Below are 19,977 nucleotides of genomic sequence, written 5' to 3' on the forward strand. Positions count from 1 at the left end.
AAGCTGGAGGCAACTTGTAAAAATTACTCAGAGAACAAAACATGTCAAGTCAGTTTCAGTCCTCCATCTTATCTGCAAAGTCATCCCCTCTGAATACACCAAGGAAGAAATTATTTTTGAAAGCATGTTGTTGGTTTGCTTATGCAACCACAATTCCTCCATGGTGTGACTCCGACTTTGGAAAAACAGCATTGCTTTTGCAGAAATAGCTCCTTGCAGCAAGACGTTTAAAAAAGCAGATTGCCATTTTTACAAGGGGCAAAAATCAATATTGGTCAGCTCTGTTTTATTGCATTAGGTGTAATTTGGATAAGACAGTGCCAGCGACCTCCACCAGTCTCCATTTCATTTGCAGATGAGGACGCGATAAGGAAGACGAGCCCAGATGGACATGGCTCCAAATTACATTTTATTTCCTCACGTCTGGGCTCCTCAGAGGCACAAATCTGGATCATGAGGCTTCATTACAAAGCTCACTACACCTGCTAGTCAAGCTCTCCGCACCGCGTCTGAACAGAGGAAGAACGCACTCCATCTTCCTTAATGCTTGCACCGTGCCAAGCTCTTTGTCACTGTCAGCCATTTTACATCCACAGGTACCACATTAGATTAGGCAAATCCAAATCAAAATGGATGGTCTCTGTATAGAGTTTACTACCTTAATCAAATCATAAAACATTGTAACGCTACACTTGTTGTTGTCAGTGCGAATCACCAGACAAGTTTTGATGCCTAATTCAATAAAGAGTTGTTTGAGAATCACTCAATCCTAAACCGTGTTCAGACTTATCTCTGACTCACAAAATAGAACAAAAATCTCTCCCTGTCAGAGCTATTGTTTCCCCTTTTCTTTTCCATGGCTGAGACTGCTTAGGAGACTCTCCCCTCATCTCTCCATCTCAGTCTGCACTGCTCCTGTGTTGTCAGCAGAGCCTCGCTCCTGTTGCCTTCCTCATTCTGACACCTGTCAGCGTTTTCGTTAGTAGATCACAGAACTGCAAACTAGATATGTTCCCGTGTTGAATTTAGGGCAGATTTGCAGTAGGAACATGTGACGTGCCTTTACTGGTTCTTTAATTCAACAGGGGCGAGGGGAGGAAGTGCTTGACTGGCACTGACTTGGGAGGTGGAGGTTTGGGATGTTTGCAGCCATTCGTCAGAAGCAGAGTCAGACAGATAGAAGCAGAGAGGCCTTAAAGGTCTGCACGTGGGGCTGAAATCAATTAGGAACAGTGAAGCCCTGTGGATCTGCTGATGGAAGAAGGGAATACAGACAAGGGCTTTACCCATAGAGGGGGCTTCCATTCCTGTGCTATAGCTTCAGGCACATGCCTATAGGGAGCTAACAGTTAGATGAGATATTCTCTCTAGAGGTAAAAACCAAGGAATATGTCAGAAATAAAAGAAGTCTGTTCCTGCTCCGGCTAATTGAACAGTCTCCAAGATCCCTCTGAGTCTAATAAGCTGTGAAAAGGTGTTTTTATTCAGAACACTTACAATTGACCTGGAAATCTCTCTCCAAACCATAACCAACACGGCACAAATCGGACAGTGTGCCATGGCACCACACTCTGCCTTATTCTCCTGGTGCAGATAACTCGAGTCATTTAACAATACACCAATCTTAATCCTTAAAAACCACGGCTCATCCATATCCGGCGGGAATTAAGTATAAGCTATGACAATCAAAAGAGGAAAAAAAAATCCAGATCTCACTTTCTTTGTCACCAGCCCCTTGGAGGCTCTTCCCTTGACACTAATGGTGCTACAGAGCCAAAGCTAGCATGTCACGCACATTTCAACCAAATCCCTCCGAACTTCACAGACATGCTTATAAAGATAAAGAGGGATTCATTCAATATAAGTCTTCTACTCCTCATTTTAAAGTATAGTGATATCATCCATTTGTATTGTACTGGCGAGTCTTCCCCGTGTAGGTTCAAAAAGATTTCATGCAATTTGTTCTTCGCATATTTCTCTGATTTAATCTAGGGTGAAAAACTACAGGTCAGACTACCTCGTTTAGATTCTTGGCCTCTCTTGAGATTTAGAAGAAGAATATTGCCTCGGCTAATACAGAAGTTTAATTGAACAAATGAAAAAATGTCTTGTAAGAGCTTGGCAAGATTATATCTGTGACCAACTTGTCTAATTGTGATCATCAAACTCACCCAAATATGTCCTATATAAAGTATATTTTTACAATTTATATATGTACAGCTTAACTTGTCTTATTATGGTGCATATGCTTCCCAAAGCCAGTGTAACGTTTGTGTCATAAATCAGTTGATAGTTCAGTTCACAAGAGTCTAGGATGGATTTCTTGGTAACTTACTACAAACTGGTACAAGAGTCTCCGATGAAAAATGACTATGGATAAGGCTACGGAGAACGGCCAAATATAACAACTACGAACTGATATCAAGTGAATAATTGCGATATGGAACTAGGTTAGTTAGCAGCTGCATCTTGTCACGCACATTCCCACTTTTGAAAGCCTTACAAGATGATGGAAATCTAGGACCTCTTTGTGCTGTAAGTAATGGCTTGTCTCTTGGGCAAACGACACCTTTTTACATGGCAGTGGGAATGGTAAACATTTGCACTGAGGAAGTCCCGCAGTTTAACCCATCCTCCTCAATTCTTCTCACTCCCTTTGTTCTCAGCAGTTACCAACGCAAGAAAACAAGAACAATAAAAGCAAAGACTAAAAAACAAGGCACTTTCTATCTTTGGTTTGTTGTCCTTTGGCAATTGCAGTCTCTCGACATGTTTGGCACTTAAGTTGGCAGAGGAGGTGCACTATGCAACACATTGGGTCCCAGAAGAGAGCGGAGCAGCGGGGTGGTAAGCATACACTGTTTCTAGACGTTTATGATCGTTCGTTAGTGAAGGAGCTGTCCATGTATTTGGCATCTAACAAGTTCAAATCTGAATGCACAAGTAGTGGAAATAGAAATAGCATGAAGTTATTTTAATTAGGGAAAAACCCACGTTGTCACCCTAGTAAATCTAAAACACATTTTGCCACGTACATTTTTTTAGTTCAAAGGTTAAAGTACCAATCAACTATTTTTGTTCCAATCCCACCAGCGGATCATTAATTGTAATACGGACAATTGTTGTATTATTTGACAATATGTTGAAGTAGTTGCACTGAGCCAATCCATCCAAAGGGCACCTTGAATGTCAGATTAGGAAGGCTTGTATAACCGTAATCCAACATTGCTGGATCACACTATGGGAATTACAGGCTCAAGAACCACACATAATAGATTTTATGACTACTTATGGTAAAGAAATTTCCAGAGAGATAGCGTTCATAACTGAAAATGACACATTAACAAACTGAGCCGCGCGTCATGCTAAATCTGCTCATCTCCGCTAGCCCAACATAGCCTTTAACCATGTAATTAGACAGTTGAGATGGTAATAGAGGGACGATTTCATTTGCTATGTCATTACATTTCTGAACGTGTAAGGATCTTTGGCCAATTCATTTAATAATTATGAACAGCTTCTCATTACTCTCTAGTGTGACCACCGCCGCTCGCTGACTTTTCAAACAAAGGCAGAAGATTCCGCCGAAGCCATTTTGTTAAATCCTTTCTGGAGAAAATTGCCGTCCATGGAGCACTAAGCCCGAAGATGGCCAGAGAGAAAAAAAGGCGCCAATAAAGTAACCCAGGCTAATTGTAATTCCAAGCAGAAACTTTGTTATCATCTATTGGTCAAAGCGAATGGACATGGCAGTGAAATAGCCTCTTGTGTTTACCAGCAATGTGTTCCACATTACACATTCAAGAGGCATGCATCCATTTCGCTGAAGATACAATCATGGGTGGTGTTAATGAAAAAAGAACTGCCTCGGAGAGCTCTCCCCACTTGTAATATTCTTCATGTACATCATTTCTAATTGTCTCCAATAATGAGATCGCACTACTAGCGGACCTGTCAGCATGCATTTTTACAGGCACGGGATTTTTGCAGCCTGTAAAGTAATTACTGCTGGCAACCAATAGTCAGCAAATGCACTTTTCATTGTTCATTACTGTCCGATGCCGCAGAGGGGAACACTGACTTGATTGTAATGGTCACTATACTTTCTGGTCCAATACAGACATTGTCAGCTACGTCATTGCTAAATAGCTGCAATGAAAGCATGTTCCGTTCTCATTAGCATATAGTGTATGTTCTATTATCCCAGTCAAACTGTGAAGCATCTGGTTGATTAAAACGCAAAGACAAGCACATGTCTAGTCTGTACTTCTCAAGACTCTGATTAAAATGAACAAGGAAAAAACTCATTCACAGTCCCATTTTTAAAAGTTAGGCTATTTTTGTTGTCTACGCTCATTAAAGATTCTTTCATAAGAGAGGGAAATGTAGAGAGCCTTACTAGGGCGAAGGAAAAATGGTATGTTATATGAGGCTAATCTAAATATAGCTGGCTTATCTGGAGCACTACATTGGTCAGGCCGAGGGAGAAAGCTCTTTTCAGGGAAGTCCGTGTTCCTCCTTCATTCATGCAAAATTACCTTTCTGAGCCATTCTTACTGCTGGGGACCCACTGAGCCATCGCACCTGTGCATATGGTGTTCCCTCCTGTAGCTTCATAAATACCCTCCGGTGAATATAGTAGACAATCATTATTCCACTACTCTATCTCTCCCTTATAGCTTGACTGGCAGCAGCTACGAACCGCGGCGACCCCTTTCACGACTTCTGCCAGGCAAATTTTTAAACGAAGGGAAACATCAACATTAATTCACTGCTTAATGCTGAATAATGGATGACGCCCACGTGGAAATATGTAGATGTGCACCTTGTACCGTTAGGAAACTAATTGCTACCATTCGACAGCACACGTGAGGCTCGACCGACCATCAAGCTAGCAGACGACTGGCAACCATCAGTCAATAATAAGCCAGTATCAAAAGGTAGAATCCGCAGTGAGAGCTCCACTGCATTAGCTTAAAAGCAAGTCTGAATACATGTAATGCACGTGAGTAAAGGAGACTTAGAAATAAAAGTTTGTTCAAGGTTGTTTCGTTGGCTTCATAGAATGTCGACGCTTCTAGTTCGTGAATCGGATACTTATGGTATTGTTGTTGTTGTTTTCTGAGACATCATTCAAATTTGAGCTTACAATACCAAAGAAACTGACGGGGATATTTAACTGCAGCCATCCAACCTTCCATTTCAATGTTACAGCTAAATGCAAACAACGTTGATAAGGCCATTTTCCGTTTTCCACAAAAATAACAAAATCTGAAGGTTAGAAAGCATAACTAAACTTTAAAAAGAGGTAATGCTATATTATAATGTCAACATATATCTCAACATGAAACAAAAGCTGTCACTACGCTTCTTTTTATTAATCTGCACACAATTAAAGCCACAGTGTGCAAGTTTTTAGCCGGAAAGCATGTTTTATTCTCATTTTTTGTGTGTTTATTGCATCTCGACAAAATCCAAATCAGAAGTAATAGCAGTGGTTTGACTTTCAATTTCTATGGAATCATGCAGGTGATGAAAGTTACAGAAAGTTACATACTGTACCTTTAACTTGTGTGCAGATAAAAATAATTCTTTCCTTATTCCACCAAAACAGCTACTTTTTCTGTAACTATTCTGACCACAACCCTGAACCCTTACTCAAACTTGACTCAATTCCAACCCAACTAAGCACAACTTTCCCGAGGAATCCCCAACCTCGCAAATCTCCACTGAAGTCAATGACCCTCTGTTATTTTGGCACGATAAAGCACTGGCCCTCCTTCACAGCGAGCTCTATCCTTACCTTGCTCTGGCAGCTGGCACACATTAGGGGGCGCCGTCATGTTGAGCACATCGTTGACAGCCGTGTCGACGTAGTGACCTCTCTGGACATCGTGCTCGCTGTCCGTCTGGTCGCTCTCCTCGTGCCCGCTGTCCTTCAGGCTGTTTCCCTCCAGGTCCTTGAAAGTGGACGTGCTACATGGGGGCCAGCAGGGGGAGCAGAGGAGAGAGGGGTATGTTGATTAACTGTCAAATAACGTGGACTCACACACACACACACACACGCACACAACCGCAGTCACTCAATCTCCTGCCTTCTTCGGAAATTGCACGTCTGAGTCTACGGGTCGTCATGCCCTCCCTTTTGAATGCGAGTGCAGGCATAGACAAGTTGGATGCTTCTTGGATTGAGTTATTCAGAACTGAGTCATTTGGTTTTAAACATTTTCAATAGTTTGTAACGGATTTGAATTATTATGCATTTTGGCCTCAGGCAGGGTACACCAATGACTCACAAAACAGTTTACATTTCTTCTGCATTGGCACATTTTTTCCCAAAACACGATCAAAAATTGAATTCTCATCAACCTTCTTGCATCCAAATTAGCCAATCGCTCAGGCACCCTGCACCTACCTAATAACGATTTTATTGTTCATTGTACAACTAATTTCGAGACGAGACACAATTTCCACAAGACGAAAAACAAGATTGGGTCTGTGAGAACGAGAACACAAGATTTGGACTTTTTTTGGTTGGTTTTATTTTATATTTTGGCTGTTTTGAAAATTATACCTTCTCAAGATGTTGCTTAATCCTTTTTTTTCCCATGCAAAATACGCAGGGAAAAAATCTCACAAGATCAACTTCCTCATTTGTGCACAATATTTCCATCCCTACTCATCTTCAAACAATGGAGACCAGTAGTGTTGATGTAGGCGATTTAACCCAAAGTTACATGTATAATCTGCAAATGGATCATTTAAAACATCATTTTCCAATAGATTCCCTCGTTGTCGTACTTACGTTGACTCTTTCGCTCTCCCTCCCGCTCCACATTTCTCCACACAAAGTTATAATCTACTGAGAGGCTTTTCGATTGAACTGACCCTAAGAGATAACTGCGTCTACTTAGGTTGTTTTGGACAGGGAGTGGACACTTTGGATGGATGCTCCGAGCTTCAAGGACATCGAATCGGACAAACAGGAGGGCCCTCGCTCACAACAATCAAACAAATACTGCCGCAATCAGGAATTCCGAAGAAGATGGATGCAGGCAAACGCTGGAAGCACACAAACGCAGCATCTGTCTTGTCTGGGACCCGCAGTCAATAAAGAGGCTGGTGCATGGGAGGGGGCGCCACAGTCAACAGCTGCAAAGGAACAGCGTGATTTCCCTTCATTTGATTTTCATCCCACTGGAACAAATTCTGCTTTACAAACAACGCTAAATAGGGTGAAGATTCAAACATGTGTTGTCGCCGTAGGAGGAAGAAGTATGGGATTTATCCATCTGTGTATATTGATAGACAGCATATTGGGTTTCGGAGAAGGCAGGAGCGCGTCGATAACGTATGGAAATGAACGCCGCGCTCATTTAGGGCCTGAAACTTGTACAGTAGATCATAATGGGTTTTTTTTATTGGTTGATGTATTCATTTATTTTTTAAACCAAGTTGTCAGGTATGATCAAGGTACGATCCCTTCAGATAGAGATAAGACAGTGTCCACCAGCAATCTGACGAAAACTGAAGAAGCGGATTGGATGAGTGAAATGTCTTCACTCAAAAACAGTTGGCAGTTTTGCTTTTTTCTTTCTTTTTTTGCTATAAAGCCCATTGAGATTGAGGAAATTTCCCATTCCTTTTGTCCTTTTAGACTCAAATAATAAGTTTACAGACACAACAGAGACCAACAAGTCCAAAAACATATTAATTTACATATATAATTAAATCTAAATATATATATGTAAATTAATAATTGTTAGTTACTGGATAGTTTATTAGCTCAGAGCAATCTTTAAAATGTTTAATATTGTTTTGTTTGGAAAAGCTGTGGGAACAATGAATGGAGAATTTACTTCAGGAACCTCAAAGTAGGTGGTCACTGTTTAGCTCCATAGATTTTACACCAGATGCCCTTCCAAATGCAGCAAACTAGCACCAAAATAATTGCTAAAGCTCCATATTTCATCTCACTTTTGCATTGAAAATCCTGTTATATTCCACATTTCCGCTGACCACCTTTAAGACACTGTTACTTTCGTCTAAAATAAGTCGATCTATCTGCAAAAATCTCTACGCTTTTATATAGAATGGCGCAGGGGGTCTGGTGGGAGATTGAAGAGAGGCTAGAGTAAACAGAAGTGAGCAAACACACAGCTGAAGGTGAAGACGGCCTGAAGGACACGGAGGAGCCAAGCTTTAGCCGCATTCCCAGACCTTCCTCCCCGAGTGCTGCCAGGAGAGAGGGGCCTCTGCGGTGGAGCTAATGCCTCTCTCTGATGTTATCACTGTAATTGCACCTGTCCCGGACCCTGGGCTATGGAGCCGGATCCTGAGGGCCCGGCTTTGTAGTCCGCACACACTTGAATGCTCTTTGTTTACATTAATGCGGATGAGGGGGGCGGATTCTTTAAAGGCACAGAAATGGCTATAATGGCCTTTCAAAAGAGCAAAGGACGGGCAGGGACAAAAGAGAAAGCTTTGTGGTTCTTGGCTGCAGGTAACAAGGGAGGACTGTGCTCTCAAGGTAGGGCTCGGTTACAGGGCAGTCTGCGGCTCGGGGAGTAACTGTATGACCCCTTATCCTGCCCCTGACCTGCATTCCTCGGGTTTATCCTGTCTGACTAAGCCCACACTCGCTATTTGATTTCGACTGATAGCAGCAAACAGTTGAAAACATGCAGGAAGCCGTATTGGATTTGAAATCTAAAACTTGTGGGTTTGAAGTTTGGATGTTTGGTTTGTTTTGAAAACTCCAGGGTTGTGTAGGAAAGTGGAGAGGCAAAGTATTTTGAAAGTTAGGATGCCATGTTATGGTTTGTCAATACTATGTTGGATTTCAGGGGAATGTAATCGATAAAAGTAGTATTTTGTTAAAGGTAGGCTTTTTAGAAAATACAGCAGGATGGATCACTAGGAAACAGGAGAAAGAGCTTGGGTAGTATTTGGTGTCTCGTGGAAACTGCACAAAACATGTGTGTTTCAGGAGTCATGCACGTTTGATACTCCAAATCTAAACTGACTTTCTATTAGTTTGTGTGTCTAGAAATCACTTTTACTCAACATGTATTATGAACATGTGATTCAAAATCTTTTTCTATAGTAGTACAGTTTCTGTAGTAATGAAAAGATGTACAACAAAGTACTCCTTTCACAGCAAACTATTTGGGAGAAAATATATAATTGCATTTTTTCTATCAAGCTTTGCAGATAGATTTGTGATTTAGGTTTTAATAATACATTCTGTTCAGTGTTCACACTTTAAACGCATCCAGGAGAATTGACAAAAAGAAGAAATATGAACTGACAAGCTCGTGCAAGAATCACATTTCAGAGCATGTTTATACACAACTAAACTACAGGGTCAGCAGTTTTATGCAGAATAACACAGGGGATTTCACTGTTTGTGGAGGAAATTATGTTACTTCAACAACTGCAGCTTTGTGATTTGGTGTTTGCATACATCCAAATTGTGACTTCAGTTTGATTGTGATGAATCTCACAGCCTTATAGTAAATAGTTTACACTTAAGAAGCTCTACACTGAAATCGCGCATTACAACTTCAATGAACGCAAACACTTACCGCTCAAAAGAGAATATTCTCCTCACACAATGCCGCTTTAAATAGAAACCCTGTGCACTGTATAACCTGACGTGACACCTATATAGGCTTAGCTCACCACACTTGTTTATGAAAATGTTGAAACTGCGGAATCCTCATGAGACACACCTAAATCAACTCCACATCTGTTTCCCCTCTCTCCTCGCTCAGTTAATAAACACCATTATGCGCAAGCAACAACTTTAGCTCTAAATATGAAATATGAAAGTCATCACCTCATTTTACTGCTTTATAATTTGATAACAGCTCTTTGGATGCAATACAGAGAGTTGCCTTTTAATCCCTCCCTGTGAGAAGTCCCCCACCCTTTGCACCGTAGTAATTGAAGTACATGCCGGAACACATGTGGTGCTGCAGCATGTGTAACCGTAGCCTAATGAGATAAAAACAATTACAGATAACAATGGTAACAACGTTTCTAATCAAGACATACCTTTTAATGAGATGGGCTCTGCTGTTCACGTAGCTGGTGTCGATGGAGTAGTTCTCGGTCTGGAAGATAGAAGAGGGAGACGGGAAAGGAGGGGGGTGGTGGTAGGGGGTAGTGGAATGGCGATGGAGGCAGGAGGGGGGAAAAGAGAGAAAGAAAGGTGCTATTAATAATACATCCAGCATCAAAATAATGTAAGCACTAATTGGCTTTCAGTTGAAATGTTATTTTACACAGAGGCCCCAGTGAGCGGCGCATCACTAGGGGTTGTTCTGTTTCAAAGCACACATGGGGAGAGGCTGACTGGGAGAGGGGAGGGCGACCGTATCCAGCGCTGACGCCAACCGATGTTATTTTATGTTAAGCAACTTTGAGTCATATTTAGAACTTAAAAATATGATTTGAAAAAAAAAAGAAAAAGAAAAAAGAAAGAAAAACACTGGTGCAAAACAAGCCTGAACCGGATCATAGCAAACCACTGTGACAAATTATGGTATGTTGTATTTTAGAAGTTGTGAAAGTGCTTGCTCTACCAGCGGACCAAATAAATTACGAAGATAAATTATCTTTTAAGGTTTGTTTACTTCCACAGAACATAAAAGAAAAAAAAAAAACACAAAACAAAACTCTGTGACCGCATCGTAAAAGCAAACAGTATCACTATGTAGCCTAAATGCAACACACACACTGGTTTTGCTAACGCTAAAACACCACAGTTCTTTTTTAAATTAGGATTTTGTGCAAATTAAAGTAAATAGAATAGAAGGAAAGAATCTGTTATTGCTAAAAATATTGCAAGGACAATTTTTGATTTGGAGAAACAGAAAGGAGCAGATCAACAATGGTCATGTTTTTATATAGCACTTTTCCACCTTCAACGCACTTTACATCAATGAAACACACACACACACACGGGGCAAGGTGGGTTAAATGTCTTGCCCAGGGACACCACGACAACATTCATCTGTGGGAGCTGGAATCGCACCCCCAACCTGTGGGTCAGTGGACGAACGTGGACACCAACTGAGCTCCTGTCGTCCCAATCAGCCATTCTCATGATCTCATTATCAGCTAAATATCAATGCTCTTTTCAGACTTTGCGACTGAAATGTTCAGACAACAGACTTGGGATGCTCCTCTTTGCTCCTCTTTACTCCTCTTTGCTCCTCTTTACTCCTCTTTACTCCTCTTTGCTCCTCTTTACTTGTCTTTGCACCTCTTTACTCCTCTTTGCACCACTTTGCTCCTCTTTGCATCTCTTTACTTCTCTTTGCTCCTCTCTGCTCCTCTTTGTACCTCTTTGCTCCACTTTGCTCCTCTTTGCTCCTCTTTGCACCTCTCTGCTCCTCTCTGCTCCTCTTTGTACCTCTTTGCATCTCTCTGCTCCTCTTTGTACCTCTTTGCTCCACTTTGCTCCTCTTTGCATCTCTTTACTCCTCTTTGCTCCTCTCTGCTCCTCTTTGTACCTCTTTGCTCCACTTTGCTCCTCTTTGCATCTCTTTACTTCTCTTTGCACCTCTTTACTCCTCTTTGCTCCACTTTGCTCCACTTTGCTCCTCTTTGCTCCTCTTTACTTCTCTTTGCACCTCTCTGCTCCTCCTCCATCTTTAAAATTCAGCCATTAGGGAAAACTTGACTATGATGCCACTGGAATAAAAAGTTTCCCTTTTTTCTTTTTTCCCCTCTCTGAGCTCATCACTTTCACCACGTCGTAGAATATTAAAGGTTATGAATTTTAAATAAATAAGTGTGAGGGAAGTAGATGAAATTAAGCATGTACCAGGGGAATTTTAACTTTGCAATTGCAGATGAAACGGCTTTCGGAATATGCAAGCGCTACATCTCTGACCCACATTAGACTACGCAGTTCAAAGAATCCCACATCCTTTTTTTTTTTTTTTTTTTTTATTGCTCTATGAATTTCACCAGTTAGCATCTCTACACACGGACTCCGCTAACATGGAGAAGTTAAGGGGTTCAGAGGCCATCGAACCCGCAGTGGGGAGTTTCCGGGTCACGCAGTAAAAAGGCCGAGATCTTACCCCTTATCTGACAACTTTGATAAGACGCAGGTGTTTTCCGGCGCACAGAATTGCAAGGGTTGTGCTTAAAATTCCACAGCTTAGATAGTCTAACGTGATAAAAGCCACTGTCGATGCCTGACTTCCTTGGAAAGCAACAGTACCGGTATCAAAGGGGTTGTTCAGAAAGCCGTGATAAGAAAGGTTAATGCAGGCACAGAGGCAGAAAGGGTGATTATCTGGAGAACAGAATCGTACAATCCTTTGCCGTAGACGCGCATAGTCGCTTTGATTTGAATACGTTTCTATTACAAATATAAAAAGGTGGACTATGTAACTTCTCTCGCGTGGGGTCTGCTACCTCTCTGTCTCCATGAAGATGTGTCTGGTATTCAAACAGGTGATGCTTGATGGAAAGACGATCCCGCTCCAAGTAAGAACGTGTGTTTTTAAGGTATATTCGAGCAGTTAAAACACCTGAAATCGTATAAATGCAACAAGTAATGACATCTCCAGAGACACAAGCAAATAGCGGACCCTTCACGAGAAAAGTTACGCATTGCATCTTCAAATAAGGCACTTAAGAATGAGAAAACTTTCTGACAAAGGTTGAAATATACATAGAGATAAAGGCCATACTTCACTTTAAACTTGTATCTATAGGCCTTTAATATGACGTAATAATACTGTATCTATTAAACCAGGAAAGTAGGCGAGGAAATGAAGCGGCAAATGCCATCCTAATCCCAGTGTACTTAGAAGTCTTTGGAGATGAATCCAAATGCATAAATAAGTCAAAGTGAGTGTGTCAGATCAGAGCGGCGATGAGTGGTGTTTACCTCCAGCAAACAGCTCCAGTGGCCTGTTTGCATCTGATGAAAAATGTGCAAGAGTCATGGAAATATATGTCCCGCTTTGCTAGCAGTTTACCGTTTTATCTCGCCAGTTCAAAGATACAAGCGCTGGGAGATGTTAGCAAAGGGGCATATTAGCGTAAAACTTAATCACTCTTTGACAGTCCACCGGCTATTTTTGCAAAGAGAAGATTGAGTCATATTTGCTTAAAAACGTCTTGGATTGATATCTGATTATATCTATTAATTACAATGATCAATCACATTTCTTTTCATTAGGACGTTGTCAAGCAATTCAACATGAAGACTTTGGTCGAAATGCCAAATTGCTAGTTGTCAAGAACGCATTAAACTCCCATTTTAAGCTAATTTAAGATAATGCTATCAATAGCGACTTAATGAAAAAACAATTGAAATGTATTACAGAGTGAACTTGCACTTCAAAGTTGTTAAATTGAAAAAGAAAATTGGCAACGCTATTTTCATTTGGTAAATTACTCTAAACTTGATTGCTTATTTGGCTAAATTTGAGGCTAGTGTTCACGATATACAGCGGTTTGTGCGTTCACTTGTGTCGTTTTGGTTGATCTGTATATGCGGTATTGTCAGTGATAGCTGATTATCTCTGTATTTTTTTTAATAAAGCGCTCATTATGATGCTTATAACTACAGTCCATCTCATCTCTATCACATTTAATTGCTGCCTCCCTCTGAACCTCCGCAGTAGTAAACAACACGAGGGGTGCGTTCGCTAAATTATGTAGCCAAGTGTTTGCACTGAAGGTTAGCATGCTTCCATCTTCCTTTTTGCCACTTAGCCCTAATTAAACCTTAACTCATTACTATAGAGAAGATTATTCACCAAAAAGAATTTAATTAACATTTGATTATTAGTCAGTAATATGCAGCACACACAGTTTGTACTCTTTGTATTACCCCCGACTCCTTTTGTTCCCATTCAGCTTAACTCCATTAAATATCAAAGGTAGCAGCGGGAGCAACATAGCACATTTCAGATTAACTGTTCATTAAAGATTAACATGTAATATTTCATTCATTTAGAACTTCTGCCACTTACAAGAAGTGCACACGGGCTTATGCACAATAGACATCGTTTGGAATTTATTATTTAAAGACGCCCTATGTAACTTTTCTGGTGGAGGTGTACAGCGCCTCCGGAGATGGGACTGGGACTTGCCTGGATGTGACATTAAAGATTTGTAACTCGGGTCATCCGCTTGTCTCAATGGTGATGGTTTAATGCCATGCTGTCGAACCCGCCCACTAGAGGTGATAATGTGCATCTTTAAGGTTAAGGGAAAGGTCAAAGGTAAATATTTCAGGTATAGACTTTGCTTGGATCCCTGACAACTTGGCTGTATCTTAATAAAAAAAAATAAATAAAAAAAATAAAAAAAATAAATAAAAATAAAATGAATAAATAGATAAATAAATAAATGGATACATAAATGGATAAATAAATTTTAAAAATGCCCCAATTTGTGAACGCATTTAGTACATTTACTATTAAATTCATGCATTTTCAAAAATAAATCCGTTTTGTCCTAGATTATTTTTACCACGCTCAAACATACTGAAAGATAAACACATTATAAAGTACAACCAAACACAAGTCAAACAAAACTTCCTTCAAGATCTCTTATACGCCTTCATGCTAATTTTGAGCTTGTTGCATCCCACAAACTTCACACTGTGGCCCCCTATTTCTTCCGAGCACATGTTTTGGTGAAGAGTTCTACTTCTATAGTCCCGGTAAACAGGATTTAAGCCTCTTCTCCCTCTACGGTGGCTGCGCAAGCTGAGAGACCCTAATGAAAATTGAAGGCATGAGTAACAAGGGGAAAACTTCATTTAAAAGACACAGATAGAACATTCTCGTACCAGTGTCTTCTATGTAACGGGTTTGGTTGGAAGGTTTTCTTGTTGCGCAAACTATAGCTCTCCACTCCAACCCATAATGCAATTCTCTGTATGGGTTTTTACACGGGCTTGTCTTAAGTGCGGGTAGCTCTTAACCAATCAGCACTTCCATTCCCCATCTCTCCGCTGTATCTCTCATACAGTAGCCACTCATAAATCAAGAGGCTATAAGGAGATAACCCCATTTGCTCTATTTATCAAATTGTCACTGGAAATAAACAAACCGGCAACACGCCAGGGCATAACCTTGGGCATTGATGACTCACTTAGGAACGCCTAGTCCAGCAGAGAATTGGAAGCATTAGCCGCTAGCTTCCTGTACGAAAAAAAAAAAAAGATACAATGACTGCCCACACATTTTTCTTCTCTGGACTGACCTCAAATTGGCGGTCATGTCAATATATCTCATCGGGAGGTCAAGTTGCAGGCGAACAGGGAGGAGCACGGCTTAACTACAGCTAGGTTGTCTGCAAATAGCTACTTAATACGTTTGGACAATGTGTTTTTTTTTGACGGGGACAAGACCCTGTTTGGAGGAGAGGGCCGCGCTGACCGAGTAATTATTGTTCCTTTCATTTGGAGAAGCCGAGAGAGGAAAGAGTGGGCACCGGTGTAGCTGGGAGACGGATGGCTTATTAAGGAGTGAGGAAAGAGGAGGAAAAAAAAGGAGATGAAGGAGAGATGGACAGGAGATGACCCGCTGGAGATTTTGGCACTAGCCTTAATTAGCCTTTAACAACCGACAGCAAGTGCAGAATTGGCGTCTCTTCCAGGCTTCAGCATTGACAGTGGGCAGCTAGCTACACCAGCTTGGTTAGAAAAATGCATTTAGGGAGTGACTTAATGGACAATAATTTACTTAAAAATATTAATTCATGAAATACTGACTGATCACCTCGTCCACACATCTTTTTAGTTACAGAAGTAAATCAGCTGCCAGTGCACAGGACGGGTTGTTTTTATACTTATACTTGGTTTGGTGGTAAATATGTATCATTTTACATCAGTTAAGTGTAAAAATACAGGAAGTAGCACAGACTTCTAAAACAGAATACCTCGTGGGTGAGCTGCAGTATGTTTAGAAGTTGGAACAGTACTTGGTTGGGGCAGTACTTTTTTATTTTGCTAAACACCTGATTAAAAATGCAATTCAATCAGTGCAATATAAGAGTATGTGCAATAGGACTCTGCAGCATGGTCCAGTGCAATATAAAGGTATGTTTTAATACAGATGAATTCAGTTCTAAATGTGTTTTCTCAGTCTCCAGCTTAACTTGAATTTCTCCAAATTGTTCCTTCTTTTCTTAAATTAATAAATACAATAAATACATTTGTGTGTGAATCTAGCAAAACAATCACAGGTTTAACAATTGCAGACATTACCCATAACGTTTTGTAAAATATATTGCATAACAACAAAAAATAAATTTTATTCTGGTGTTACAACAGTAAACACTATTCATTGTTGATTAATGGAAAAAAAAAAAAAAAAGAATTTAAGCGATTTTGAATAATGTCATTCACCACGACAACACAAATGACTGCAGACAGTTCTCTATCAAAAGCACTGGCAAAGCAAGGCATGCATGAGTCAACAGTGTAGCACAGTACGTATTGTGCAAATGCAATGACATAATTGAAAGTGGGCCATCCAAAGATTGTTCATTCTCCTAAGATGTCCTATTGAGACCAAACAAAATGAATGATGGCTGCTTTTAGACACTGCCTTTGTCCATTAGAAGTCCACCCCAGTTACGTCTTTGTCCGGGGCCAAACCAGCGCCACACATCGGCACACGCTGGCACACATAGGCACACGTTGGCATACATCGGCACACATCGGCATGCTGCAGACAGCCCGGGGGCAGCTCAGCCTTTGCCGCTGCCACCCAGAGGGGGGAAAAGCAATCTCCGCGCCTAGTTGCTGCTATAAGATTTGATTTGCCTTCCTCCCAGCGTGACAATTGCTTCTGTAGTCGGGATGCAAGTGTATTCATTGTGTGTAGGGGCACAGGGAGCCCCAGGATGAGGTGGTGGGGGGGCTAGCTTTAGCGCTGCTGAGATGCCAGTTGTTACACCAATAAACAGCCGACAAGTTCAGCAGATGTCGCACAGATAGGAGAGAAAAGAAGGAGGAACAATAGCACACTGTAGCGCAAGTGTTGTGTTACTAGAATGATAAGGCTCGTGTTGTGAAATATGTTTATACAAAGGTGTTTTAGTAACTACAGAGTTTTGGTCTTCTTACTCATACTGAACTTACACTTTGAGGAGGAGGAGAATGGCTTAAAGGGCCTATATTACACTTGTTTAACACACAAATCCTGCATATTTAGGGTGTGTTCTTCTCTCAAACAGAAAACACTCTGTTCCACCTTGTGATGTCATGTGATAAAACAGGACGTGCCACTGTGTTATAGAATAATTTGGATAATTTTAACCCTGGACTTATTCTTTACTGAACAAAAGGTAAAAGGTAGCTGCTAACTGAAAACTACCACTGCATGACATCACAAGGTGGAACAGAGAATTTTGAGCTTTGGAGATATAGACAGACTAATAATGCAGGATTACTAAAACACATCCGGGCATGTTTTTGAAGAGGTAACAACATTCTAACATGGTTTAAAGCTCACAACAGTCTATTTAGCATAATATAGGACCTTTAAAAGTGTAAAGCAGGAGTCTCAAACTCACGGCCCATGGGCCAATTGCGGCCCGCGAGTTGATATTTTGTGGCCCGCAGGACAAATGCACGTGTCACTCGCGCTGTGGTTGGCTGTTTGTACTCCCGTCACAAAAGATTCAACAAATAGCGATGTATATCCATAAAATCCACAAGAATTGGCATATTTCCTCATGTATGTTGAAAAAAGTGATGAGAACAGTGTTTGAGAAGATTTTAACAAAGCTTTTTTTGTGCAATACTTGATGCAGCCCAGTCACACCCAGACTCTGCCTCTTGTGGCCCCCAGCTAATTTGAGTCTGAGACCCCTGGTGTAAAGGAAAAGCATAATTTACATTGGAAAATAATTTCTTTGGAAGAGTTTGGAGGCTCATCGTTGCAACGTGAAAATGTGCCCAATTCACAGTGTTATTGAACTGACTTGTCGGTATAGAATTGCTGAGTAATCTGTGCTATATATACCCACAAAGAAATCCAGGAAAAAAGCAGTGAACGAGCATTTAATCTAGTTATTGTCAAAGTAACTTACTGTATTATGTCAACATACATTACGGTTATATCTTGACAAGTTTCTGCACTCAGATTAGAGATATGTTCTCCACGCAAGTCAGAAGCTTCCCACTGTCTATAAAATGTGAGCATGAACAGAGGACAAAGTAGATTAAGGCTGAAAGGCTGGTGCATGCCTTTAACGTCAACAATTTGAGAAGCAGCATCCATCCTTCTGTGCTTTTCGAGGACACCGAACCTCTGCAGCACCGCACACACAAAGCAGCCCACTACAGACAATCAATTACAACTGTCATATTGGATTTCGCTGTTGTGTTTTGTGTTTGAGCAGTCTACGTTTGTCACTCACTCGCTCGCTAGCTCCCCTATTGTTTTTGCGTCCTGGGGAGATGCAGTGAGCCCGTGGCCTCCCCTCCCGCTCTCCGGAAGGAAGCTCTACACATTATGTTCGTGATTATTGATATCCCATTGCTAAAGGAAGCCATAAGGGGGCGGGGACAAGGAAATCCAGGGGAGCTAAATGCAATTATAAGAATAAAAAAGATTCATTATGCCATTTACGTCTGGAAGATACTGAGTTTGTACATGCATGTTTTGTCTTGTTCAATTAAGTCTCTTGTTGAGTATAATCAAACTTTGGTGCTATGTGGCTATAACTAAATGTAGATGTGTGTTTTGTTGTTGTGAGTGAGATTCTGTTTCTGTACAAACCAGAAAAATAGTATTCTTGCAGACTGGGTAGCAAACAACATTCTGTTCACACTATTCATGCAAAGACAAATACAATTTCTCTACTAAATTTCAAGCAAGACTGGCATCCTACCACCTCCTCGCCTAAGGGTGCCACACGGTTTACCGCGCCTGACAGACACCCCTGGCGAAGACCACCACCACAACCTGTTCCTCGGTGTTTGGTTGAGTCTAGTCTATGTGCGAGGTATGACATTTATTCCTATCATAAGGCGCTGGAACCTGTGAGGCCACTGTCACCTCATTCCCCACAGTATCATGATCATCACCTTCAGTGGTCTTATAGAATTTCCCCTATAGATCCAGTGCCATCTGCTAGATTATAGATTTGACTCTTCCTTCAGAGAAGCCAGAGCCCCTGAGGGAGGATCAGAAGTAAAAAAGGGTGAAAGAGAGCCCGAGGCGCAGCCATGGCTTGCGGATGAGATTACAAATTTCCCTTTTTTTCTCCCTCTCACACTGTCTTTCCCTCTTCTCTGCGTAAATGGGGTCCACTGTCATGAATACAGAGAGTTGTTAACATTTAACTGGCTCCAATGCAACTCAAATTATCCACAATCGACTGTGACAGAAGGCTAAGCGTGTAACAAATAACCTGCCAAATTCACAGCATCGTTGCACTCATCACCAATCAATGGATCACAAAAACTACAACAATGGAGAATCAGCATTAGAGTCCACTTGCAAAGCACAGTCGGGATGTAATTATATACTTTACTTACAATAGTTGTACTTTTACTCAGTAGTGGTGGCAGTAGTAGCAGCCATATTTTCAGGGAGAGTAGTCGCAGTGTTAAATGCCAAAAAAAAATGGTTCAGTGGTGATGAAACAAGCACTACAGAAGTATAGATCGATGCCATTACTCATGCAACTGTTAGAAGTAAAAAGCAGAATTTATTAGTTCCCTGTAGGTCTGTCATGATAACACATATTTTAAGTTTGATATACTGTTGAAGTATGTATAAACGATAAACGATAGTACTGAAACTAATTTATGCCACTGACACAAAAACCCAAGAGCAGATTTAAACCACAAAAAACTATTACCAAAAAAATCTTGAGCTGCAATAAATAAACAACAAAAAGCACTTAGTTTGCATCTGTAATAAGTCATAGAAGCTATTCATTCAACCTTTTACAGCTCAAATCTTATGATAT

At 40.9% G+C, this 19,977-nt stretch overlaps 1 protein-coding gene across 4 annotated transcripts in view; it reads right to left on the reverse strand.

The window, feature by feature from the left end:
- Positions 1–19,977, reverse strand: part of pcdh19 (protocadherin 19) — an 80,612-nt gene that overhangs the window by 24,129 nt on the left and 36,506 nt on the right. For all 4 annotated transcript variants that reach the window (XM_033974125.2, XM_033974123.2, XM_033974124.2 and 1 more), the window contains exons 3-4: positions 10,060–10,118; positions 5,804–5,976 (exon numbers count right to left, since the gene is read on the reverse strand). In XM_033974125.2, the coding sequence (XP_033830016.1) occupies positions 5,804–5,976; positions 10,060–10,118 (232 nt within the window). The remainder of the gene's footprint in view (positions 1–5,803; positions 5,977–10,059; positions 10,119–19,977) is intronic.

This window comes from Periophthalmus magnuspinnatus, chromosome 10, assembly GCF_009829125.3.
Source record: "Periophthalmus magnuspinnatus isolate fPerMag1 chromosome 10, fPerMag1.2.pri, whole genome shotgun sequence".
Lineage (NCBI taxonomy): Eukaryota > Metazoa > Chordata > Actinopteri > Gobiiformes > Gobiidae > Periophthalmus > Periophthalmus magnuspinnatus.